Genomic DNA, 27895 nt, shown 5'->3' with positions numbered 1-27895 from the left:
TAACAATTTCAGCAATATATGGAAACTCTCTTGCGCGATTGATTAAAAATAACAGCTAATAAAGAGTATAAATTTTATACAAAAAATAATCAAAGCTATAAATGTCAAGTTATAAAGAAGTTTCTCGCATATATGCTTTTGAAAAAAATGCTTGCAGGAGATCATTCGATAAATGTCAGTTTAAACGTGCGCAAACTACTCTGTCGCTTCAATGACATCTTAAAGAGATCTTTAATATCTCTTCGCGATATTCGACAAGAATACTCTACATTTATTGTTCGCAATTAGTTTTGCTAAATATAAATTTTGTCATATTATATAAAGACGAAAATCACGGTCGTGTTCTAAGTAGCGCGACAATGCGGAATTGTCAGAGTCTTAAGGAGATTAGCGACATTCGGCTAAAGAGAAACGACGAATCTTTGCGCAAGAAATGCATAAATTACAATAGCTGCGCGAAAACGCATCGGCGCGCATTACGCTAATTCTTATGTAACTGAAACGGTCAGAAATCGAGGCTCGCTCTCTCGGTGCGCGAGTACGCGGCTTCGTCGATGCGTATATGACTCGCAAATGGCTCGGCAACTATGCAAATTTAAGTGCAGGATGATCCATCCGTTTGTTAAACGCGGCGAAGGTCTTCGTCGCGTTAATCCGCATGAATTTTTTGCGAATCTTATTGTTAGCATCGCGCGTAGAACGAAAAGTCGCCGGAAAATCTCGATTGAAGTCGTAAATAGATTGGCAAATTTTGCCATTCAGAAGATTTCATATAAAAATTAAATCAAGTATTAGAACGATAATATTAAGATGCGAGAATTAGTTCCTATATCATGAATTTTCATTTGTGTCTCTAAATAATTCTAATCATTTTTTAATCAAACTAGAAAAACACAAGCGCGCGCTATGAGCGCGCTTATTCCTCGATTTTATATAAAAAAGAATGATATTTTTATATCAAGTTTGTTTAAACTTGATTAATAATTTTTGACAGATATCATAATTAACTTTTAAAATAAGAATATGTTATAAAAATTAAAATAATAATATGTTTTAACAAATAAAATATAATTATATATAATTTAAATATGTTATAATTCCTTAAACTCGATTAATATTTTTGACAGTTATCAGCTGATTTCTGTCAAAAAATATTAATCGCAGATAAGGCATTATATAACATATATCATTTACAATATATTATACTATTTTAATTTTTATAACCTATTATTATTTTTAAATATAATTAGCAAATTAACGCTTTACTAATACTTTTTGACAGAAATCAGCTGATAACTGTCAAAAATATTAATCGAGTTTAAGGAATTATAACACATATTATTTAAAACATATTATTATTTTAATTTTTGTAACATATTTTTATTTCAAAATTTAATTAACAAATTAACATCTTATTAATATTTTGTGACTGAATAAATCAGCTGATTAAAGAGTTAATTTGCAATGTCAATAACATGTTTTTTTTTAGAAAGAGATGATACGAAATACTATGAGAAGTTAGTGACAAATGTAAAAAAAATTTATATGTTTTATACGTACTTCAGAATGTTGTAGAAGGAATTATTACGGAAACGTTAAAATATGCAGGAAATTAACGATGACATAGTTTTAGAAAAGCAATCAGAAGAAGATGTACACGAACAGGATGAAGAAGAACAGCTGGAGGAAAGGTCAATACAAGATATAGAGGAAGAAATTAAGGAAGTAAAAGAAACAGAGGACAATGAAAAGAAAATAGATAAAAGCATTGCGACATTTTTGCGTGAGAAAGGTTTGAGTGAAAATCTCATCAAGACATTGATTAATACTGGTCTTATGGATGAACATGTCAGGTTAACTAAAATTGATAAATTGCATAGATACATATTATTTTTTTTGTATATTAATCAAAATTATAACTTATAACCAAAACGTAAGAGAAATTACTTTCGTATGTGATATTAATAGCATATATAAATAAGTGTTAAAAATAATATAAAAGATAATGTTAAAAAATAAATCTTTCCTCTGCGTATTTTTTCCTTAATTTCTTTTTTAAATCTTTTTATCTTCATAGACTTTTAAAAGCTTTAAATCTAAACGATGACGACATTGACAATCTGCGAGATTTATGGCGAACAAAGATCGAAGTTAGCAGAAACAGTAGCGATTCTACTAATTCCTCTACACCCGGCGATTCGTCGTCCGATGGACTCGAGCATTTGTCACCGAATAATATCTATCTAAGAAAAGTCTTGAGCAAATCTTTGATCCAAGCTCTTTGCGAAATTGTGGCAAAGAAACCGGCTGATCCCGTGGAATATTTGGGCCATTGGTTACTTCATTTTAAGGTCAGTTAATTTTAAAATACAAGGATTTTAACATTAATTGAATATACGAGAGCAAAGAAAATATATAAAATTACATTGTGTGTGCATTTATGTATATAAATAAATAAGGATAAAGATAATAAAAGATAATAGAAAAATAATGGGAAGTAAATTTTGGCTCGATTTCTATTGATGTTAAATCTTTACGAGCTGTTAAGATTAATTTCGATTTCTTTAAGTTCTTTCTCAGTCCAAAATGAATAACTAACTAAATAAAACTTAAAATCTTCTTATATGTATAATAATAATAATTCTCTCTTCAATGCTCGATGACTTTGTATTAATGAGTCATTATATAAACAAATAAGTGTTTTGAAATAATATGTCATGTTTCATATCGAGAGAATAATATTCTTTTTATTCAACAATTTTTCAATGATAGATATATCTGTGTGATTCTAACAATTCGTAATTTTAATTTGAATAAGAATATATTTCAATTTACTAGATGTTTTTTTATATAAATAAAAAATATAAATTTTAGATTTGCGAAGAACAAATTATGCAGCAGAAAGAACGCGATTTGGAACTTTTGATTAACAGGGAAAAATTGAAATTGAAAGTATGGACAATATTTTACATGTTTAATATTTTCCTAAGTCATGTATATAATATTTAAAAAATATTTACTTATTTGTACAACAGGAAAGTGAAGACAAACAAGATCTTATTCCTATTGAACAAAATAAAGTAGAGATAGCGAGTTTCATCTCCAGCGAGGATGGAAATTATCTCAATAATTATGATGACGCATAAGTTGATTATTAGTTAAATTTATACAATATGTATGCAGATGGAAAGAAACGAAAAATTAAAGAACTAAGAAATTTTCTGAAATAATTTTACATAATTTGAAATTTTACATCCTTTTTTTAACATGAAAGAATGGAATTTTTGCCATTCTACTTTTATATAAAAGAGATGGGCGAGAAATATAAAGATCGAAGTAAAAGATTTTTTAAATAAATTTACTCACCAAAAGTTTGTTGTATCCCTGCAGTTTCATCGTCTGTTTTGTTATATTTCGAAACACACTAGAAATAAATCGACTGAAAGATATTGTTAATTTACGCGACATTATTCTTTACTCTTTCTCTTCTCTATTCGCACGGTTGCAATTTTATGAAATATATATGAAAACTTGTTGTTTTAGCACACAATCACAGACGTCTATATACACTATATAAAGAGCTGATATGATGAAATGTGCAAGGGCAGTCTATATATATACGATAAAACAGTATATTATACAGGGTGTCCCCCCCAAAACTCATAATTGATCTTCCAGGGGCAGATTCTTGGGATCATTTGGAGACGATTTTTCCGCAGTGAAAATGTCGAGGGAGACCATCATTTTTTGCATGTACCCAATTTTTGTCATCATGTATATCTTTGTAACTAAGCCTTTAAATTAAAATTCTATTAAAAGAAACTTTACTTGAAATTAATTGAAGAATGTAGTTTTGTTAATATTTTATTTCTAGAGAGGGCTTAGTTTACGAAAAACCCTTTATTTTTAATCGCTTATAACTCGAAAATTATTGGTGCCTCGACATTTTCGCTGAGGAAAAATCGTCTCCAAATAATCCCAGGAATCTGCCCCTGGAAGATTAATTATGAGTTTTGGGACACCCTGTATAAAGTACGCATAAATAAAATATAAATAAAAATAAGAAATATGCAAATAACCTGCTATATACTTAGCTGTCCAACTGTTATAGTCTGTCCATTTAAATATAGCTACCTTCTGCTTTGTATCACTTTTTTAATACACCGCTGTTAACAATCTAATTTAATATATTTTAAGAAGTCTCTGCGATCCAATGTTTTCTTATCAATTAACAACACAATAGATTATTCAATACTGGATTCTTTCGATTACATTCACAGATTCACACGATTAAAATAATTCGAAACAAATTTTGTTGGAGAGAGACATCGGACGACATGTACTATTCAAAAATGACGTTATATCTGAAAATTAATTTAGATAAGATGGGCGAAACAATTTCTTTTCAATAATAATACATGTCGCGCCATCTGGCGGAAAATTTGTATATTAAATCGGAATATCCGCGTGTCATAGGGACTTTTTTCACCCTAATGTTATGTTGGCTAACCTGAGGTCATGTCCGATGCAAAGATCGTTTTTCTTGGAAAAAATCGCTTATCAATGACGGAAGAGAGCTTTTTTTTATCAGCTGGCTGTATGTAAATGTAAACTGGAGGTCGCATATGTCTTCACGCCTAAAATTGGACAATTCCGCGTAATCGCACAACATGGATTATCGTGCACTATAATGCGGAAATTTTTTTAACCGCAGATATGAAGACGTACACGACGTCAAGTATATCGCGAGTTTATTAACCTTAACTCGAGACGCGAGTTTGACAGAGCGTGGGATGCTTGACGCGTGACATCACACTTCCATGACTAATTTGGTTATATGTCTTTATATTTTCTTACGCATACAAGTGATAAAGGTGAGCTATTTTCCTCTATTTTATCCTCCTATTGTTCCTCTATTTTATTTTCGTATAGCCAATAATGGTAAATTTAGCTTCATTTACTCCGAAAATCTGTGTTTGGTATGTATACAATTAACTGTTGCGTCGTAAATAAAGATTGCAACGTGTACATTTTTCTTATCTGTCAGAAGAATTGATCCTTATTCGATTTTATAAAATTATTAATTTAATAAAGATTGTTAATAAAGATTGCAACATGTACATTTGATTTTATACATCAGGAAAATGAGCTTTATTCGATTTTATAAAATTATTAATTTAATTATTAATTTAATAAAGATTGCAACATGTACATTTTTTTATACATTAAAAGAATGCTCTTTATTTGATTTTAAAAATTATTAATTGCACTGAAATTTATTTATCTAGCAATTTCAAGATGATAGCGTCGGAAGTTGGCTCCACGAATGCAGAGCCTGTACATGTCAGGATTACAAGTGAGAAAGCTCCGCTGATCCATGGTAGAGGAGTGCTTCAACGACTGAGTAATATTTTTAAATTTGGAAGGACGGCACATATGGAGGGAGATGGCTACGTTGAGTTTGGTCATCTTGGTGTGGATAGCACTCGTACATTGGGAACCTTTGCTGGTGTATTCAGCCCGGTTACACTGTCTATGTTTAGTGCCTTAGTTTTCATACGAATGGGTGAGCAATAATTCATAAGAGTTTGACATTCTATGATATACAAGTCTGTCAGTTATTAACACTAGCTAATTTTATTGCAGGATATATTGTGGGCAACGCAGGATTACTCGTCACTTTAGTTCAGTTTATTATAGCATATAGTATTTTGTTATTCACAGTCGCGTCTGTTTGTGCTATTTCGACAAATGGAGCTGTGGAGGGTGGAGGTGCTTACTGTATCCTTTCTCAATGTGAACAGTAATGACAGCTATATATTATTTATCTGGTAAAAATAAGCCAGCTCAACTAACTATCTATTGATAAGCTAGTCTCTTTGCGATAGCTTATCAATAGATCAATTTACATTGGTTTGTTTATATTTTAACTACGTTATAATATGTAGTTGAGATGAATCCATAATCTCTAAACAGAGATCTATAAAAAAATACCAATTTAATTATAATAATCTTTATAAGAATTGAATCTAAAAATGTCAAGAGTATTTTCCTATTAATTCTTATGCAGTTATGATTAGTCGTACATTAGGGCCTGAATTTGGCGGTTCTATCGGCACCCTCTTCTTCATGGCCAATATAGTGTCCAGTGCACTTTGTATCTCTGGATGCGCTGAGGGTTTGGTCGAAAATTTCGGTCCATCCGGTTATTTAAGCGGCAAAACTGGACTTATACCGGACGGTCGATGGTGGAGATTTTTATATTGTTCCATACTAAACACTGCTAATCTCGTAGTTTGTCTCATCGGAGCTGCAATGTTCGCAAAAACTAGCGTTGCAATCTTGGCAGTTGTCTGCATCTGTCTAAGCAGTGTCTTTATCAGCTTTTTGACACAAGGCGCGATGGAGGTAAATATTCTTAAAAATATATTTCGCGCGTTGTTAATATTTAATAAAAGTTTTAATATTATATATTAAATATTATACATATATTAATATATAATATAAAATATTATATGTTAATATTATACATATATTAAATATTTTTAATATTTAATAAGTATAATATTTTATTTAATTGAGTTATAACATTAATGGATTAATACTCTTACATTATATCCTTCTAGATACCAATACCAGATGCGAATACATTGGTACAAAATGTAACGGAGCATGTAAATGGAAGTTACACAGGTCTACTGTCTTCTACACTTTCCAGCAATCTCTATGCAAATTACAGCGCCGATTACTCAAGCGGAGGCGTCATAACGGATTTTGCAAGCGTATTTGGTGTCCTATTCAGCGGTGTGACTGGAATAATGGCTGGAGCCAATATGAGCGGTAAATAAAATTATGTATACGCAATGTAATTATATAAATATAAATTATATATATTATATATAATTATATTATAAATTATATAAATATATAAATATAAATTATATATTATATAAATTATATCGTTTATGTTTGATATAAATAACTTATCTGTTTAACGATTAACAGGTGAGCTGAAAAATCCTGGACAGAATATTCCGCGTGGAACGTTATCCGCAGTATTATTTACATTTGTGTGTTATATATTACTGTCCGTATTGACGGCCGCTACTACCAGCCGCTTTTTGCTGCAAAATAATTTCATATACATGATGCCGATCAATATTTGGCCACCATTTGTCGCTGTCGGTATTCTCACAGCGACTTTTAGCGCTGGTTTGAGCAACTTGATCGGTTCCAGCAGAGTATTGGAAGCATTGGCCAAAGACAATGTATTCGGTAAGTAATTAATGGCAAAATACATAAGAGAGAGATACTAAATATCTTAAATAACTAAATATCTCTGCTTTATTTCTCTAGGTTCGGGATTAAATTTCATAATTCAAGGTATATGGCGCGGCAATCCGATAGCAGCGATATTAACTTCGTGGGTTTTGGTCCAGACAATCTTACTCATTGGTTCGTTGAATACCATCGCTCAAATTAATTCGGTACTGTTTCTATTAAGTTATCTCGCTACCAATCTTGCGTGCCTTGGGCTGGAACTCGCTAGTGCACCAAACTTTAGGTACGCTATTTAAATATATATATTTAAAAAAAATATATATATTATAAAATATATTATATATATATAATTTGTTTACCCCATGAGCCTAAATCTTTTTTGCAGACCAACATTTAATTACTTTACATGGCATACGGCGACTATAGGTCTTCTCGGAACGCTGATAATGATGTTCGTCATCAACAGCATTTACGCTTCCAGCAGCATAATATTGTGCTTAATTTTGATCATCGTCTTGCATTTATTCTCGCCGAGTAAGAACGCTCCGTGGGGCAGCATCTCTCAAGCGTTGATATTCCATCAAGTCAGGAAATATCTGCTGATGTTGGACTCGCGTAAGGATCACGTCAAGTTCTGGCGTCCGCAGATGCTACTGATGGTTGCGTCCCCGCGTTCCGCCTGTCCTCTCATTGATTTCGTCAATGACTTGAAGAAAGGAGGCCTCTACGTTATCGGACACGTGAAGGTCGGCGAATTTGCCGGTCAGAATAGCGATCCTACGATAGATGAATATCCGCATTGGCTAAGTTTAGTCGATCACATGAAAGTTAAGGCCTTCGTCGAATTAACTGTGACCAAAACGGTGCGCGAAGGCATGCAACATTTGATAAGACTGTCCGGAATGGGCGCGATGAAACCGAACACGATCGTTCTCGGTTTTTATGACGAGGAAACGCCAAGAAACTTCTTCCTCGATTCTCAGTACGCAACGACGATGTTTGAAAATACCACAACGCTTCCGAATAACGCTGTGTTTCCTCTGAGACAAGCAACGGGTGAAAAGAATCTGGATTTGATTCAGTATGTTGGTATGTGCTCGGATATTCTGAGAATGAAGAAGAATCTCTGTCTGTGTAGAAACTTTCATCTGTTGAATAAAGCGCAGTTAACAAAGTAAGTAAAAGCTTCTCCCAAAAAGGTTATTTGTAAAATAATATATTATATATTATTTAAAACGTATTAATTAATATTATATTAAATTATTATATTAAATATATTAAATTAATATTATATATTATTTAAAATATATTAATTAAAATAATATATTTGTAAAATAATATTATTTCCGTATTTATATATACTACGTAATGATATATGTCTATGTTTTCAGGAATTCAAATCTGAAATACATTGACGTATGGCCGGTCAATTTCTTTCAACCAACCGATCAGGATCCATTCGACACAACATCGTTATTCATGCTTCAGCTCGCGTGTATCGTCAACATGGTACCCAGTTGGAAGAACCTGCATCTCAGAGTGTTCCATTGCGAAATCGCGGACGGTAGCGAAAGTCTAACTATCTCAGATTCTCGCAGTTCGATGAACGAATACCCGAGAACCTCGAACGAGCACAGAATACGGAAATCGTTGAATTTGCTGCGAATTTCCGCGTCAATTAAAAAGATCCCGGAATGGGGAGAGCAAGTTCGAGGATTGAAGGGCAGATCTCTGCTTGAACCAAAAAATCAATACGAATCAAGCACCGAGTCAAATAGTTCTTTGAGTAACATGTCTCGAGCTTATATATTGGGGTAAGCATCAGCTTATTCTTTGACTACAATTTTTTCTCGCAGTAATTTCTCATACTTTCTTTTCTCTTGATTTTATCTTTTAGCGTCAATCAACTGATAAGACAATACTCCTCTCAAACTGCGACGACATTTATTTATCTACCCGCACCGCCAGCATCGAGCACTTGGGACGAGGATGATATGTATCGACAGTATCTGCAGTTGTTGACGGAATTGACTGTGGATTTACCACCGACAGTTTTGGTGCATGGTGTTAGCGCCGTTACATCGACCACCTTATAACAAAAATTAATACGAATAGACAATGTTTAAAAGTTTCTCGATTGATAAGGGGAGAAAGAGAAATAAATTATATGAGTATATTAAATTATAATTTCTCGGTCATATTATACTAATTTAAGAGATTATATAGTATATATATAATCTCTTAAATTAGTATATTATATTAGTATATGACGGAGAAATTATAATTTAATATATTCAAAAATGCACAAAGAGAAATTGAAGCTAATTATAATTTATTATATCTAATATTATTAATTAATTTGATAATTATTTTGCAATATATATACATACTATTGCAAAGCAATACTTATTGGATTTTAGATTAGTAGACAATGTTTTATCTTATCTTCGAAAAAAAATGTAAAATATCCTTAGTACTAAAATTTATTACTGTGATAACAAACATATTGCATAAGAGACTTTTCAGAAACAAATATTTTTTAATAGTAAACAATTCTAAAACTATGTAAATATATAAAATATCTTAATATATTTCCATATAAGGAACTATTACTGTATTTTTCACTGTTTTATATATCATATTTCGTATTATTATAAGTATTATTTGCTAATAATTGTAAACATCTAAATAAACACTTATTGAAAGTAATACTGAAGTATATTCACTAAAGACTGTCTAAAAACTGATTAAAAAAGAAATCAATCTAATCGAAGAACTTATTTATCTTTTCTCTTTCCCGCCTAAAAAATAGTCAACGTCAGCAACTCGATGACGACTGATTACAGGGGCTCAAATTCGGCTCTTATAGAAAAGTTGCAAGTTGATTGGCTAAAAGCCATGCGATAGCCAATCAACTTGCAACTTTTCTGTAAGAGCCAAATTTGCGCATACGTTTCTTTTGCGAATGAATTCAAGAATCGAGTAATAAAGTTAATATTTATGTTTAGATTCTCAAGAAATATTCACTTATTAAAAGTTTAAATTTACGCAAAATATTGACGATCGCTAGAGTGATTAGATATTATCTTATCAATGAATGTTGTCAATTTGATATAATATTTCAAACATTAAACACGTGATTCCATCAACATGGTTATGTTCGGAGGCAAATTTGTTTTTTCGTTGACTTCGCAATTAGTCAAAAGTAGATTAATGAGCATTCGAGAAATGAGTGCGGCAATTAATGCCGATTGCGCGAAATCTTTATTATATAAGGAATACGGCGATCCTGTCGAGGTTCTTCAAATAACCACTCAGACGATAGAACAACCAGCAAGCGATCAAGTAAGTATTATTATTATTATTATTATGATAATTAAATTCTGTGGCAGATTTTTTTATTTACTACTTTCTAATTGTATAATTAAATTTTTGTCTTTTTTTATGATAAAGGTATCTGTAAAGTGGCTGCTAGCTCCAGTGAACCCAGCTGATATAAACACAATACAAGGAAAATATCCTAGCAGGCCTCTGTTACCAGCAATAGCAGGAAATGAAGGCGTTGGAGAGATAGTAGCGGTTGGTTCCAATATTAAAACCTTGTGCATTGGAGATAAAGTGGTGCCAAATGGCCCCAATTTTGGAACATGGAGAACGCTAGCTAATTATAATTTTAAGGATGTTATGAAGGTACACAAATTATTGCTACATCTTTGACATATTATATTTGCCACTTGTTTCTTATTCTCTCTGATTTTACAGATGCCAAGTGACATTGATCTAGTCGTAGCTAGTATGATGAATGTAAATCCATGTACTGCGTACAGAATGATGAAAGATTTCGTTCCGCTGAAGTCTGGAGATACTGTGATACAAAATGGTGGTAATTCTGCAGTTGGTCAATTGGTCATTCAATTATGCAAAGTATGGAATCTCAAGTCTGTCAGTGTTGTTAGAGACAGGCCAAATATACAGGAATTGAAGGTACAGTATTATAGTTATAATAATATTAATATATTATATTAAATATCATGTGCACATATAATATTACAAATTTTATTTCCAGAATCAACTGACAAGCTTAGGGGCAGACGAAGTTCTGACCGAAGATGAAGTTCGAAAAACACAACTATTTAAAAGTAAAAAGTTACCTCCACCCAAATTAGCTCTCAACTGTATCGGTGGACAAAGTGCACACGAAGTGCTGAGACATCTCGCTCAAGATGGTATTATGGTGACTTACGGAGGCATGTCTAGAGAGCCATTAACCATACCGATATCCGCACTTATTTTTAAAGTAATTAAAATCCATCTAGAGAATTGTGAACATTGCAAAAGATATAAAAAATATAATTTGTACCATATATATTTGCAGAATATATCGTTGAAAGGATTTTGGATGACAGCCTGGACGAACGCAAATATGGAATCCCAGGAGAGAGAGGATATGTTCAAGGATCTGGCGACTCTCTTCAAAGATAAGAGATTGCAGCCGCCACCGCATAAATTGGTACCTTTCTGCGAGTATCAAGAAGCTATCGTTAAGGCGCTCAGTTTTGACGGTCGGACGGGCGTAAAATACATTTTAGACTTGACGAAATCTTAAAAATTTGTTCATACATTTGTATATATAGAGTTTGTTTTTTCTATTCTCTCGGAACTTTCATCAATGCATTTGATAGCATTTAAAATCATTACAATATTCTGTAATGTTTGCGTAAAGCACTTTTTTTGTAAAATAGGGAAATCGCTCTTTGTATAGAAAGGTATTTATTTTTAGCAAAAATACCGCAAGGTGTATAAGTATGTGGGAAAAATATAGGAAAAATAATTGTGATTGCAGATTTCGTCAGTCAAAATTCTAAATTATTCAATCTCGTCAAGGAGATCGAGCAAATCCATGCTGCGTTTCAAGGTCTCGTGCTCGTCCTCGAAAAAGTCTGCGTATACATTATCTAGTTTAGCTTTATAATCCTCGTTCAATTTCGGCTTCTCGCTGCTTCCGTCCGCGTTACTTCGTTTCGCTTTGTTTCCTTCAGCATCGATTTCCTTATTTATATTATTTACATTCTCCTCGTCCACGTTCGACAATAGATTAAGCGTGAATGGTCTCTCGTAATTGGTCTCCTCAGTCCCCAGCTGAACAGCCAGCATACCTAGTTCCGCTTTCGCACCGCAATCCTTGAAGAACTGTTGACTATCTCGCCTTCCTGTTCCAGTTACACCGTATGTCGGCAAGTATCTAATTACAAAACAAGATAATTATTATCATTGACAATGCTATGCAATCGAAAATACTGGATACTCTTCTCTTACATGTTCTTGCCCAATAATGTTTTTCTGTCACCGAAAGTGTCAAAGGACCCGCCGCAGCATGTTTCAGGGCTCACGTCCTTGAGCTTCATCGCTCCTAGAGTGTTCCTGTGCTCCGTGTACTTCTCATTGTACCCATGAGGCGTGATATTGAAGCTGGCGTCCTCTTTCTGTAAACCACGTCGCAAGAGGATCGAGACTCGCACGTAATACGACTCCAATTCCTTCAGACAAACCTCCCGCGCGCTCCAGACCTCTTCGAAAGTCAAGCAACCGTAGAACTGCAGTGTTAGAGAGAAGATGGATTAATTCATCATTGATTCTCTGTTAAATCGAGACGTTATACTCACGTCGATCACCATTTCCTGCACCAAAGTGACGCATTTTTGGGCATTCAAGTCGCTGACCATATCGCGTATCGCGTCTACGTGATTCAAGATAATGAGGATGACCTCTCTGGGTCCAGTGGCTGCCGTCAATTGATACTTGACCATCATAATCATCAGGTCGAACAGTTTGTCCATACTACTCCTGTCTAGCTTCATGATGGACGAAAGAACGACACTCTCCAAGGTGGTGCGCAAGTGTGACACCCCGATCATCGGCGATTCCGCGAATATCGACGACAATATCTTAGGATTGAGCAAAGCGGCGGTTACGTCATCCAATACTGTAATTAACTTATTATAATTAAATTTGCGGTTTGACGAAACAAATTAAATAGCGATAAAAATTTCTTAAATTTTTAATGATGCAGAGCATTTAAGATGATAGAGTATATAAAAAGATTGATAAATATTCATCAAACTTAACATCAAGATCTTCCCAAGGAATAAAATAAATAAATATATATTTTTTTATTTAGATTAATTTTTAAAATTAAATAAAAAAAGAGTAGATTTAAATAAAAATTTAAATATATGTAAAAGAGATAAATTTTCATAAAATTTCAATTTTATATACTTATTGTGTGTTAGCTTGAAATATTAAAAGATATTTAAAAAATAAATATATATGAGATACAGTCATGAAAGATTTTTATAAGATTATATATATCATTATAAAAAAATTATCGATCACTATATAAATTTATATAAAAATGTGCGAACGAAATATCTATGAAATATCTTCGAAATATATTTCAAGCTTGCGCCTCGCCTTGTATCGTTTTGTCGGCGTCGATCTTTTGCGCCTTCAGCCTCTGTCGCAAAACGTACAGCATTTCACCGCCCATATTTAAATACAGAATAGGTGTCGAATGCAAAGACATTTTTGTTCTTTTAGGTAGGAGCGAGATTTTTCTTCGACGATTGTTGTCAAGACGAGGATAGATGGACAAGTACACGTACTAAAGAACGAGAAAATTAATGTCTGTCGTCTTGACGACGTAAGTGTATACATAAATGCTTTCAATTCTTGCGATCGGTACCGAGACTGCGCGAGGAAATTCATAAGATATACAGTAAGGTATATAAAGTTCTTTTATTACAAAATAAGAAATATTATTAAAGACAAAGATATAGCCATCTTGTCAAGATTTGTGAAAAACGATGAGGAATTGCTAAAACATTTTGATTTCTCTTGATTAAATATTATACATTATACATGATTAGAATATAAGAAGTAGTAAAACAGATACAAGTATTGAAACAGAAAATTAGTTTTCTGTAAATAAGTTTTTATTTTAATATTATTTTCTTAATTTTTTTAAACAGTTATATATTTTTACTCTCTTATATTATATCTAAATTAAAAATTTTCTGTCATATTTACATTCAAATATAACTAAAATTTATTCCTTAATAAAAAGTTTATAAAAGCAATTAATAAAAGTAAATAATAAAAGTAATAAAAATAATTAAAAATTTATAAAAATCTTATTTCAAGTCTGAAGCTAGTCACTTTCGAATCGAACACGTGAGATTTAACCTGAATATACCTAACTTCAGATTTCAGAAAGGCATAACGAATATGCGTCGTCTCGTAAACACTAATCTTTATTCATTGAATGTGCTTTATTTTTAGCACTTGTTTTCAAATATAATCTCATAAGATCAGTGTTGATTGATATATATGTGTGTTTTTATTGCTGTCATTTCGTAATTGCAAGAGATAGACTTTGAAAGTACAAGAATCGTGTTATCAAAATATTTAAGGTTAGCTATGTATATTTTTTTAAGCAATCGAGATAATTTAAGAAATTTTTAGAAACGCTGATATGTATCATCGTATAATTGCACTAATTTGAATTTGTGCCAATTCGTCGAAAAGAACGTCACTTTTGCGTCTAATAATAAAGAAATGTTTTTTTTTTTTTTTTAGATTAATTTGTGTGCATAAATTTTTTTAAAAATACAGCTGATAAATTTTATTTCTATTTATAATGAAAAAGATACATTTATACTGCTTATTTTTATTTTATTTATAATGAACTGTACTTATAAATTTTTAAAAAATTTCAGGAATAAATTATTAAATATCAAAGATGACATTTGAAATGGTGAAATTTACAAAGTTGAAAACAGCGATGGACTCATCATTTTGGGCAAAATTTGCAGAATTAAAAATAGACAAATTAAAATTAGATGAAAAGTCCAAGGTACATTTATGGGGAAGTTTCTCTCTTCAATCGATGAATGAGGGAAGAACTAATCCATTAATTCTTGATTGTACTTCATTTAATGAGTATGTATTCTACAAATATAAGAATAATTTCTAATCTTTTTACAAAAAATAGACTAATTTATTTTTAAATATATTTTGTAATATAATTTGCATCTGCATTAACAATAATATATAAATTGCATGTCAATATAATAGAATAGGTTTCATTTAGATGAGTTTCAGAGATTTGGATACAACTTCTCACAACGCGGGAGTAGCTTGCTATGGCTATATGATCAATACAAATACCTATGAAGCATTTAGACAGATAAATCATGAAAAGTTTATCGACACCATGGGCAAATGCATTATTGATAGTATCATAGATGGCACAGCTTTGCAAGAATCTTGGCGGCTTTCGATATTCTCCATGTTTGCATACTCAGATCTGAAAAAGTATCGATTTTATTATTGGGCTGCGCATCCGACTCCTTTTACATTGCCAGAAATTCGTTTGGTTGAGCCATCGAAATTCACATCTGATGGCGAATTTACAAGTAGTCAAATAAATAAATTACAAACAAGCTTCCTTCAATTGGATGCAAAATCAAGGAATTTTTTCACAATTTTTACATCTGGACAGAATGATTTAAACATTGATAACTTGTCGAAAGGAGTGGAATATGCTAAATTAAACAGCAATGGAGATTCGAAACAGGTATGGTTTCATAAACTTATATATTCTTTTTGTTCGTGACAATAAGATATGTGCTACTATTTATAACTTTCTAAACGAATTAAATTTGTCTTTAATATTATTAGGAAGAGAATGCAGTATACTTTGCGTTTTACGATCCTTGCGCAAGTGTAGAACCTGGATGGCCCTTGCGAAATCTTCTGTGCCTATTATTGTGGCACTGTCCTACATATTGTTTGACACACAATATCAAAGTCTTATCTATCAGGAGTGATAAAATGCAAACTGCAGTTGTATTTACACTTAGAATCAAAGAAGATACAGACATAGAAAGTATAAGGAAAGCTATTTCTGAAGGTCATTTAGTAGGTTGGGAAGCTAATATAAATGGAAAAATGGGTCCTAATGTCGCGGATTTATCGAACACCATGAATCCTACCAAGTAAGACTTCTTTGAATTCCTTGAATTAATCAACTTTGATTTATCTATACATAGAGATTCACAAGTATCATTTATGTTTATATGTTACACTAGATTATCAGACAAAGCAATAAATTTAAATTTGAAACTGATGAAATGGCGCCTTGTCCCGGATCTAGATTTGGAAAAGATCAGTGGTCTACGATGCCTTCTGTTGGGTGCTGGTACATTAGGATGTTCCGTGGCAAGAGTACTCCTTGGCTGGGGTATTAATAATATGACAATCGTAGATTACTCTAATGTCTCTCACAGTAATACAGTGCGCCAGAGTCTATATACGCATGAAGATGCAGTGAAACATCGATACAAAGCACATGCTGCGAAAGATGCTTTACTTAGAATACGCCCTACCATGGCAAGTATATTTTTATCAAATTTATGTTTTCATATGATAATACTTTGACGAAGAAAATATTTGTACAAAATTATTCTATAATAATGATCTCTCGTAACTTATTACTTTTCACATCTATTAAAATATAAATATAATATAGGATAGATAGAAGTTTAACATATACATATATATATAACACGATATAATATATAATATAATATATAATATATAAATAATATATAATATATAATATAATAATAATATATAATATATAACATATAACACGATATAATATTTTATTTATGTGTATACTTTATTAAAGGCAATTTAATTTTTAACGCTCTAGAATGTGGAAGGTGTGGTACTGCATATTCCTATGCCTGGTCACGTGGTTGGCCAAAGCATGATGGAAACGACCAAAGAAGCTGTGAGCAAATTGCGAGAACTCGTAAGCAGTCACGATGTGGTGTTCTTGCTATTAGACTCACGTGAAGCCAGATGGCTACCAACTCTTCTGTGCGCAGCGATGAATAAAATAGCTATTAATGCTGCTTTAGGCTTTGATTCGTATACAGTACAACGACACGGCACGCGTCTCTCTGATTCTTTCTCGCCCAATCTGATGGTACAGAATCTTACAGGAGAATATCTTGGATGTTATTTTTGTAATGATGTAACCCAACCCGGAAATGTGAGTGTGTGTTATTTACTTTATCTTAAATATTTCTAAATATTCATATCAAGTTTTGAAATATTTAACATTTGAAAATAGAAAATCGGTATATACTAATTTAAAACATACAATGTTTTAATTTTACAATATTTTTATTCTTATTTCAGTCACAAACGGACAGAACACTCGATCAACAATGCACCGTAAGTCGACCGGGTTTGTCACAAATCGCCGCGGGTTTGGCAGTTGAATTACTTATGGCAATAACGCAACATCCGCAAGGGTAAGCTGCATATGAATTTTAAATTATTTCAATAGTATTTAATCTATTTTTATTTATATATCTGATTTATAATCATCTATTTTTATATAATTCCAAGAATATCAGCTAGCGCGCTTATGAATAACGATAGCGAGGATTGTCAAGCGAATATAGACAATCCGTTGATAGGATTATTAGGTGGTATACCTCACACAATACGGGGTTCGCTTTGGAGTCACGAAATGAAACTGACAATTACACACAGATTTCCATTTTGTACGGCTTGCTCTATACCTTTGATTAAAGAGTATTGCCAACGTGGTGTTGCTTTTATACTCGATGCTTGCAATGTGCCAAATTATCTCGAAAGATTATCAGGACTCGAAGAAATACTGAAAAGACCAGATTTGGATGAGGTATGTATCGATTAAACGATTAAGTACTAACATTAGTATATATTATCATAAAAAAATAAATATAAAATATTTCGAGTTGTATCTCTATTTCTTTGCATAAATGGCTTAACATTTTTTAAAATCTTAATTTATAATCTGTTAAAAATTAAAACATTTATATTTGTGCTACTTTAGATTAAAATTTTAAATATTAATTTTGTGTTTGCTTTTATATTATCATATATCTTTTAATATCTTAAAATCATATATCCTTATATATTTCTTTCAATTTTAAGTTATGTTATACAATGGACACTTCAAGTGAAGATGAGGAGCCAGTAAAAACTGCAGTTACACGATGTAAGAAAGCGGAAAAACCTACATAAGAAACAAAAACCGTAAGTTTTAAATGTGATCTATTTGCACTGTTTATACATAAAAATGATATATGACATTTATTGTATATAAATATGAAATGAAGGGAAGATAATATCCAAAGAATTTAATCAAAATAACATTCTTTAGAATCAAAAACTTGAAACACAAAGATTTTTTAATACATAAGAAATAAGTATATTCTAAGCAAAGAAAGTCTTTCTGCTTCTTCAATTTTGCATTTTACTTAAACTTGACGCATCATGCACATTTGTGTGTATATATGCGTGTGATCCATAGTTTTATTTATATTATTAATATTGATTTCTTCATGAATTTATTTAATATCTATTTAATATTTAATTTTTATACTGTGATTGATAATGTTTACAAAAAGTTAAAATGCAAACTCTGTTTTAATTTTGGTTTTAGCTTATAATTAGTTATATTAGTTTTATTTTACAATTGTTTATTTTATAATTATTTTTATTTTAAAATTATTTAGTTTTATAATTAATTTTTTTATATGTACAAGATATATTTCAATAGAGGATATATAAAAATTGTATATGTAATGACATATAATTCTCAGACTGTTGCTAATATGAAAATAACTATCGTAATTTTTAATCATTAGTTGCTCGTTTTATCGTCGTTTTATAAAATATTTCTCATATTGGTTTTCTCCATATTTTTATTGTTACTGAGCTGTACCTGTGAGCATTCGCTTTTGTAAAAGTGGTATATACATATAGCAAAGTTCAAAAATACTCTTGAATAAACACATCAATATTTCTCATATCTTAAATATTATATCACTTTTAAAAATAAATTATTCATATATAAACATTTTAAGCTTGACTAGCTACCTTCTCTTTCCTTATTCAATTAATCAAGAAATATTTCAAGAAATTGCTTCAAACAATATTTAAAAAAAAAAAAAATTAATCCTTATCAAAAGAAATTCTCCCATTTTTCTTTATTATGAGTATCGTGATTCTATAATTATTATAGTTACAATTTTGATATATAAACATTACTTTCTTTTTCCGGAAAATCACATTCTATAGTATTTTTCTATCATCGTATATATCTTTTCATTACAATTGTAATCAATGAATTGTTTATTCTAGAAAACACAATGAATATAATATGAATATTCTCGCGATCGGTTTTTTTTGTCTGAAATATGTATTTCTTTCGCTACACACCTGACGACTCCATTTCATTTCTTCTCCGATTCGTCGACTATAGCTATTGTCATTGCAACAGCTGCAGAGAAAACCATAAGTTTTGACAAACAGATGCATGTCAGCAGTTAGATTTATCACAGCAAAATGGAAAATTCGATTATTCAGTTGCATCTAAAATATTTTTAACGCGCTCTTTTTTTCTTTTTATTTCGATTGATTAGATATTATATATAAAAACTGTGAAATAACAGTGAAAATTTTAATAAAAAAATGTCCTTTGTAATAATTATTAAAGAAATAATTTTATAATCTAATATATATCGCACGACTACATATCTTCATTGTCGCATTTCTTGCGATGATGAAGAATTTAGTGTTCACGAAAACTCCGATTTCGTATCGGAGCAGTATGTAATATCTCTGTATAAATAGTCTGTTATCATATCTTCTAGATAAAACGGGATCTATGAAAGAGAATTTGTCATAAAATACAATTTGTTCGTTTGCGCTTTTAATTATAAAAATTATATAAGGAGAACAATTTTTTCTTATCATATTGTTTAATGTTATGGTTTCGAAAGTATATACAATGTAATTTAAGTATAATTTATATGCGTAAATAATCTTTGTTGTACATTATATTGTATATTATTGATTTATACCCCTGTAAGTAGAATGACCGCATTTTTTCGTGTATGACTAAGACAACGAAGAGTAAAGTAGGACATTTGCCATTTTTGGAAAAAGAACAAAGTTAGAGACAAAGTTTTAATTGAATATGTTTCTAATTTTAATTGTATGTTTTTTTTTATATATTTCTTATCAAAATAATTAGACACATTTTTATCATCATTAAATATACTTGCGGATGTATATGTATGTGTGTGTACAACATAATACATCCGTACATTCCACACGCGTTTTTTCACGTACATTAATATAAATATTGCGAAAAAAAAACTAGAACAATATAAAGGGGTATAATTCAAAGTTTTCAAAGTTTCAGCAAGCCAAGGTAAACAGAACAAAGTATATGCATCTACTTTAATCGTCTTTAATCATACATTTTATAAATACGAAACTAGGACAAACATTCTAGAGGAGAGGAGGAATTTAGGACGTATACGAGAACACTTTGAGAAGGAGGACGCGTCCTCGGAAAGCAGGACGTCCGGTCCACAGTCATCTTAATTACATATAATATATATATATATATATATTATACTCGTCAAAGATATCGATACGTCACGGCGTAAAATCGCCAGGTGATTTGCTGGCGACAAGACTCCGTTGGCGTATTTACAATACCGCGGTGGCGTTAATTGGCGGTTTTGCCGCCGCGGCGCTGCGATCGCGCCGCATACCGCGCATTCCAGCGTAATGCTCGAGCGCGACGGAGGGATTGTGGAGGGGAGGGGGTGGACAGCCGAGGTTGCCTGTCGGTGTCAAACGGGCCGCGCGCGTCCACCCGCCCGCATGCCATTAGATTTTCGCCGTTTTCGATGAAAACACGTCCCCGCTGGCGATACGACGCGCCGGCTACGAGTGCACGGAGTTCTCGACGTCGCGTTTAACCGAGTGTCAACACACGGCGTAGGAGTGTCACGGCGTGAATTGCGCGAGCCTTCGCGTGCGACGACGAGTGCCTCGTTCTTGGGTGAGTAAAACGTAACACATATATGTATACATATGTGTGTGTATGCACGTACGTGCAAATATATACACATGTCAAATAAAGCGATGCGGCGAGACACGATGTGCCGGCGCGAATTCTTACGAAGAATGTGCGCGTTTCTGTCTCTCTCTCTCTTGCTACTTTTTTCCCCCTTTTTTTATTCTTTTACGCTACGCCGGATTCCTCTATTGATTCCTCGCGAACGTCGAGAGACGCGCCGCGCGGCGGCGCCGACGACCCGCGCGGAGTAGCGCGTCTACAATCGTCGTCGTCGTCGTCGTCGTCGTCGTCGTCGTCGTCGTCGTCGTCGTTGTCGAAGTCGTCATTGTCGAAAGTTCGATAGATTTTATAGACACTTTCGAATATCGAGAATTCGAAAAACCGGCGCGCGATCGCGCGGCCATTTTCGAAAAAGAAGCGCGCAATAGAGGACCGATAAAGCGCCCCGTCATCTCGTCGTGTTTGTCAAGGAATTTCGCAGCAGGTATATATACACATATGTTTTTGACGATTTCTCGCGCACGTACTTTTGTCCCTCGGAAAAAAAGTCACCAAGTGTCGTGAGGAAAAAATTCCCGACGTGCGACAGTTGACATTTCGCTCGCCTTTGTGATTTTTTGATCTGTCAAATTCGTGCGTTTCATTATGAGAGATGATGATTCTCGTTGTTTTTAAAAATCACGTATCACGTTCTGCGCTCGAATACGTGAAGAGAAATGCAAGACTCGGCACATATAATCCTCGGTGTACAAGATATTCCAAATTCCACGGCATTGTTATTCGCGCGCGCGAGAGAGAGAGAGAGAGAGAGAGAGAGAGAGAGAGAGAGAGAGAGAGAGAGAGAGAGAGAGAGAGAGAGGTATCAGCGTTTTATAAATGCTTTACGACGTTTGTATTTTCGGGGAGAAGTTGCATTCCGCAACGTTGGAATTCGCTCGCTTGTCTTATCTGCACGTTCGGACGAATTTCGGAGTTTCAAACTCGTCGAAACCGGTATATAATGTATCATTTGAACGAGATCGGATTTCTTTTTCGCGGATATATATGCGCGAAAATTATTTTTACACATATTCGCGCGATTTCGCATTTGCATTACAATTTATCGCGCGCGTTTGCATAATTGCTTTTTATATTTTTCTAGATTTTTTTTATCGCTCTCTCCTCTCTTTTCACTCGAAAACGAGCGCGTTGCGCCAGCTCCGTTTTGAATGCATAAAATATAGAAAGTACACGCGACGCGGAGAAATCTATAAAGAATTAAACTCGCTGATATTGTTGTTCTTTTTCTCAATTTGACGTAAATATTTTTTTATTATTTATCTGTCGGATATTTTTTTTGAAAAATTGATCATATACATACAATCACGTTAGATTTAAAAAAATATTTTTCTATTTGTAATAATAAAAATTAAATACGCTCTTTATGTGAAATTTTTAAAAATGTATTTGCAATTCTATATGTTCAATTTTTTCTATTATATATTTTTTATTACATATTTTTACATTTGGTGATAAAAATACGACAATATGTTCGAGCAAATCAGAAGAAAGTGAAATACTTGACGTATGCGATGTAAAAGTTCGACAAAAAATGTTCGCGTTTGGAATTCCATTGCGTCAAATTTCTCTCGAATCTCGAACTATCATATCGATCTCTGTTTGGAAAAAAGCGATTGTTGGAATGTTGATTTACACAAATAATCAAATAACATTTCTTAAGGAATTTAGGTAAAAGGACCCTGACTGAGTATATCTTTGTGTTCCAACAATTTCCTTGCAGGTGTTCAGGTGTTATATTCCTTTGTGTCCCAAGAGATTTTTTTTGCAGGTGTATATTATTGAAATTTTCAAGGTTTTATCGTAATCTCTTTGGTCACTCTGTCGCAATGAAATTACAATTCTTAACATATGAGACCATGATGCCAGTTTATTTATCGTAATATTGTTATTACATTTTGAATAACAGTACCGATTTGTTAATCTTAAAAATTTATAAATAGAAATTTGTGTGCATAATCTCTCAAAAGAAATCTTTCGTCATTTTCTTAAGAAATATTTTTGCAGAAAATTTATTGTGAAACATTACGTTTTTATTTTTTTCATTTTTTGCTTTTTTAAATATTTATAATTCGAATGAAATACAAATACATATATATTTGTATATAAGTTGTATATCTGTTATAATTACACTATGTTGTATTTAAGAAAAATACTTAAAAGTGAAAATTAAAATTGAGATGAATATTATATTTAAAATCGCAAACAAATCAGGGAAATAATTAATACAGCTAATGTGATATGTGTAATATTGAAATTTTAGATAATTTTCGAATCGAATTTTTTTTCGCGGATTCGTCAAGAGAGAACGTTCGACGAGGAATCTCGATCAGCGGTTTCGAGTTTTGGAGTTCCCGAGCTCCGCAGTCGCGTGTATAATCGCCCGCATACCACGTGCTATTCAGTGCGTATATATATGTATGTACATATATATATATATATATATATATATATATACAGGGTGCGTGCAGAGTTACAGTTTATGAATTGACAATTTGGAATCAATATCAATTCAATGAATTCAATGAAATCATTATTAACTTCGAAAATAGTCAATAAAAAGTTTTATTAAAAATGATTATACACGTGTCTTTATATTAGTGGTGATAAATAGTTTTTTAATAATACATTATAGCTTTCTGATTGTTCAAAATTTAGAAATCGTATTAATATAATTTTTCTTAAATCAGCTCATTTTTAATTAAATAGAAAATGTGTTTGCCACTCTCTATATTGTATAAGTGTTTACGCTCTCTCTTTCGCGAAACTTGATTAAAAAAATTCCTTCCATTTTTGTTTTAATATTATATATAATTTGAATGCTATATATTGATAGCATTCCTTCTTGTAGAGGCATTAATTCTTGGACACCTTGTGCATTTATTCGAATCTTCGGCCGAGATAACACGTCGCGTGGGAATTCACTGATCGAGTGGTTAGAGTGGCGTGCGTGATGTTAGTCGAAGGTGCGAAGATTCACCGTTCTCTCTGTGGCTTGCACACCGTTAATTTAACGCTCTGGCTAATCAAATTAAATATAGACGGTCTAAATTGTTGCGGTCATAACTTCGATCTACGCTAGAAGAGAGAGAAAGAGAGAGAATTCAAATTTTTCTCCTACATTTTACATATTCTAATTAAGTAAAAATAAGAACATTTTCAACAGTTTAAATTTCTGTAATTTTATCCAGATTTATTTATATCTTTTTCATAAATATAATTTTCAATATTTTTTATATATCGCGCTAATTTAAACACGATTTTTATCTCTTTCCTGTGATTTTTATTTAGCTTGTGTACTAATTAAATTGTAGAATGCACATAATATAACTAGAGATCAGAAAGATAATATAAGTATCAAACTAAATTTTCAGTTATTAGCAGAATATAATTAAACAAAAGTTTCCATAAATTTCAAAAATATACATAATCACAGAAAAATACAGAGAATAATGTATAAAAAAATAAATTTTTTTCTTGAGTAAATTAGATGGAGAAAATCGAGAAGGATATTAAAATATTTAAAACTGTGTTTATATCAAAATTATAAATTTCGGGGTTAGAAGTTTTATACATCTGAATTCTGACCTTTCTCACATCAATTTGCGTTTATAAATGTGCATCATTTCGTATAAATGTTATGTATGTACATATGCGATTTTCGTATGCACGCGGTACACTTTATTTAGGCCGTCCTTCCGTTTAAATAGCACGGCAGCTGAGACGTGTGATTCATAAAATATTTACACTACTATGCGTTACTCTCGTAAAAAAAAAAAAAAAAAAAGGAAAAGGGGCACGGCACGGTCGTCTTTGTAAACCAGATTCATCCTTCTTATCTCATTGCTTTATCACGCGAAGAACTCGACAAACACACACGATAACGTGCGAAATCGGGCGGTGTCTCGTAGAATTCTTTTGAAGATGGCAAATTCAAAGAATTTAATATTAATAATTTATATGATTTAGATTTATAAAAGTTGATAATAATTAATAATTAACTATTAATTAATTCAGTAAATTAATAGTTAGGAATAATTCATAATTCTCTAGTTGTAAATGTATAATCTTCGAAATCAAGCGTTCATCTCTCATATATAATTCCGGATCTTTAAAAAAATTTGCTTTTATTCCCTTATTGCATTCTGTTTATTCTATTATATATATATAGCGAAATTAAACATTTTAATTCTGAATGAGAATTAAAAATATATATTTTAGCTAATCAAAGGAATGAAGAAGGGAAAATCAAATCGATTTATTTCCATTATTTCGGCTTTTGCACAAAATGCGCGAATCTCCGGAAAGGACAAGAAGAAAAGGCTAAAATACCGGAAAAAGAGTAGTGCGTAGAGCGGAAGGGGGAGGCGAATAAAAGATTGTTTATATTGTTATGATGAAATCGTGATGTCGACCGTATGGTAGTGTGGCGAGAAGTGGGAAAAGCATGCGAGGGGGATGAGAAGGAATGAGAGGCCGTGATACAAGTAGTGATGGGCTCAAACCAGCAATCATATCCTTTTTTCCTTCTCACAAATTCGAAAAAATACCATTTCTTTGTTTAAAATAAAGTTTTAGAAACGACCATATTATACTAGGTTCCCTTTTTATTTTACGTCAAAAAAAAAATTTAAGAAATGAAATCCGAAAATTATTATCAAAAGTATTATATGTTTTGAATTCCATATAGGAAAAAAATCAGTAGAAATTTTTTATCTAGAGATCGCGCGTAATATTAATATAAATTTTATATCGCGTAGTGTCTTCTAAAATACGTATATATATCCAGTCAAATTTTATTAATTTATTCTGCTAATTATGCCGATACAGAGCAATGGATTTATAAATGCATTCTTTCCGAGTTCCATTCAAATTGTATATTAATGAGAAATTATGAAACACGTAAATGTTTATTCGCATACCTTATAACAGGAATATAGTAAACATATTTAAATAATGAATATATATAACAGTAATAATGATAATTTGTTATCATGTTTTAATATTTTTAATATTAAGAGTGTACTAACTACCATTCCTATTATATACTATATTTTCTATATCTATATTTTTTATTTCATTCTACTGAAGAATGTCAAGTAATATTTGCATATTTGTCGAATTATTTACATTGATGAATACAGACATTGGAATTTTTTCATTAATGTAAAACTGCCAATATTTGTAATTTGAAGAGAACGTAAGCATATAAGAAATATATAAAGGCAAGATTGGCTAAATATTTCGGTGATCGAGCAATTAATATAATTGTCAGTAGCAAGTTTCTAAATATTTTTCATTAATTATAATCATCTGTAGCAACCTTTTAAACATTTTTAAAATGTTTTAAATATTAAGAATTAAGCTCCGAATATATTTATATTTATTTGGAACATTAAAAAAAGAATGCAATTAATTAGATTTCGTTAAGTATTTGATCAAGAGACTTAATACAGAAAAAAGGAACCATTAATATTAATTATTTAATTAATAATCGCTAAAGAAAAATCGATTCTTAGATGATCAAGGAATGTGTCATTAGAAATACCATTGTAACACCTTGTATTTTTTAATTGACGCAATCATTATTAATCGGTATTTGATTGATTCTTCGCGCGAACGTGTCGATCCTGTCGCTAACAATAAGTACGTGGCACGCGAGAAGAGAGCTCTCGCGAAAGAGTAAGAGAAAAACAGAGAGAGGAAACATTGCGGAGGTGGAGAGGTGCTGGCGGTGAGGAGTCCGCATTCCACAGACAATGTCACGTTTTTTAATCCCCGTTTTACTTTATTTGTGCCGCCTTCGCGGTCACGAGGAAGGTCCCAAACAGTTATAGTTTGACTTCTGTCCCTATACAGGAAAGTGCCTTCTTTCGCGAGGTGAAAGCGCAGAAAGGATAAGGACGAGGTATCCTTGCCGGGAGGACAGCTATACGAAGGAGACAACTCTACGTAGTGGAGCAGAGGGAGAATTCGCGAACCCCTGTCAAGGTGTACGCGAATTTCGTGCGGGGGTGACATAAGAGAGAAAAAGAAGAAGAAGAAAAAGGAGGAGGAGGAGAAAAAAGGAAGAAGTTGGACCAAACGAGTGAAGGAAGGAAGATATGTCCGCTGTCGAGAGTGCCTTGGACGTCCTCTCCAGAGCGGCGACGATGGTGCAAGGTCAGTTTACACTTTTTGGAATACTTTGCGATTCGCGCGAACCTTAGGGCGACCAGAATTTCTAATAATGTGTCCTGTTGCTGAAGTGTTCTTGGTCGTCGAGACGAAATTTTCTCTTACTTTATTCTAGTTGAATATTTACGTGGTTATGAAAATAATCGGATATATTTTATTCCGTTTATTGTCCTCAAACTTAGAACGGATATAATAATGTTAATAATTCCTAATATTATTCTATTTTATATTGTAATTTATACTACACGAGATTATTTCATTTAACACAAGACATAAGAGATATACTATATATTACAACGCGGATAATTTGTAATTATTTTTATATCATTAAATATTAAAATTATGGGAAAAAATATAATATAAAATTTTCAGAAAATT

General features: G+C 32.1%; 5 protein-coding genes across 7 annotated transcripts; 4 read left to right on the top strand and 1 right to left on the bottom strand.

Moving 5' to 3' along the window:
* Positions 1 to 1523: 1523 nt before the first annotated feature.
* LOC145934959 (uncharacterized) lies at positions 1524 to 3789 on the top strand. The gene is made up of 4 exons (XM_083035895.1): positions 1524 to 1853; positions 2078 to 2351; positions 2875 to 2952; positions 3036 to 3789. Exons 1-4 carry the CDS (start codon positions 1603 to 1605, stop codon positions 3144 to 3146), a joined length of 714 nt encoding a protein of 237 aa, XP_082892021.1. The 5' UTR covers positions 1524 to 1602; the 3' UTR covers positions 3147 to 3789.
* Positions 3790 to 4555: 766 nt separating this feature from the next.
* Positions 4556 to 9808, top strand: LOC145935031 (solute carrier family 12 member 9). The gene is made up of 10 exons (XM_083036022.1): positions 4556 to 4874; positions 5289 to 5566; positions 5647 to 5781; positions 6071 to 6408; positions 6627 to 6840; positions 7006 to 7275; positions 7357 to 7564; positions 7667 to 8455; positions 8673 to 9095; positions 9179 to 9808. The coding sequence occupies exons 2-10, from the start codon at positions 5299 to 5301 to the stop codon at positions 9375 to 9377; spliced, it is 2844 nt and encodes a 947-aa protein (XP_082892148.1). The 5' UTR covers positions 4556 to 4874; positions 5289 to 5298; the 3' UTR covers positions 9378 to 9808.
* A 414-nt stretch (positions 9809 to 10222) lies between these two features.
* Positions 10223 to 14751, top strand: LOC145935546 (enoyl-[acyl-carrier-protein] reductase, mitochondrial). The gene is made up of 7 exons (XM_083037008.1): positions 10223 to 10626; positions 10735 to 10971; positions 11044 to 11265; positions 11348 to 11578; positions 11657 to 13266; positions 13879 to 14061; positions 14544 to 14751. The coding sequence occupies exons 1-5, from the start codon at positions 10432 to 10434 to the stop codon at positions 11885 to 11887; spliced, it is 1116 nt and encodes a 371-aa protein (XP_082893134.1). The 5' UTR covers positions 10223 to 10431; the 3' UTR covers positions 11888 to 13266; positions 13879 to 14061; positions 14544 to 14751.
* On the bottom strand, positions 12148 to 13956 carry Oscp1 (Organic solute carrier partner 1). The gene is made up of 4 exons (XM_083037009.1): positions 13753 to 13956; positions 12945 to 13264; positions 12598 to 12875; positions 12148 to 12523 (listed from the first exon to the last, which is right to left on the bottom strand). The coding sequence occupies exons 1-4, from the start codon at positions 13862 to 13864 to the stop codon at positions 12148 to 12150; spliced, it is 1086 nt and encodes a 361-aa protein (XP_082893135.1). The 5' UTR covers positions 13865 to 13956.
* Positions 13925 to 27392, top strand: Atg7 (Autophagy-related 7). Of its 3 annotated transcripts, none has more exons than XM_083037000.1 (10): positions 13925 to 14061; positions 15057 to 15279; positions 15442 to 15916; positions 16021 to 16337; positions 16431 to 16731; positions 17057 to 17401; positions 17551 to 17666; positions 17764 to 18061; positions 18337 to 21265; positions 27200 to 27392. In XM_083037000.1, the coding sequence occupies exons 2-9, from the start codon at positions 15080 to 15082 to the stop codon at positions 18424 to 18426; spliced, it is 2142 nt and encodes a 713-aa protein (XP_082893126.1). In that variant the 5' UTR covers positions 13925 to 14061; positions 15057 to 15079; the 3' UTR covers positions 18427 to 21265; positions 27200 to 27392. The 3 variants fall into 3 exon arrangements, with proteins under 3 accessions (XP_082893126.1, XP_082893125.1, XP_082893127.1); XM_083036999.1 differs by lacking the exon at positions 13925 to 14061 and adding an exon at positions 14622 to 14750; XM_083037001.1 differs by lacking the exon at positions 13925 to 14061 and having other exon boundaries at positions 15154 to 15279; positions 15431 to 15916.
* Positions 27393 to 27895: the final 503 nt, after the last annotated feature.

Source organism: Prenolepis imparis, unplaced genomic scaffold, assembly GCF_030444845.1.
Source record: "Prenolepis imparis isolate NDT839.2.m4 unplaced genomic scaffold, iyPreImpa1.0 SCAF_4, whole genome shotgun sequence".
NCBI classification, from domain to species: domain Eukaryota; kingdom Metazoa; phylum Arthropoda; class Insecta; order Hymenoptera; family Formicidae; genus Prenolepis; species Prenolepis imparis.
The sequence above is the reverse complement of the archived record's forward strand: the minus strand, read 5'-3'. Positions and strand labels throughout refer to the sequence as shown.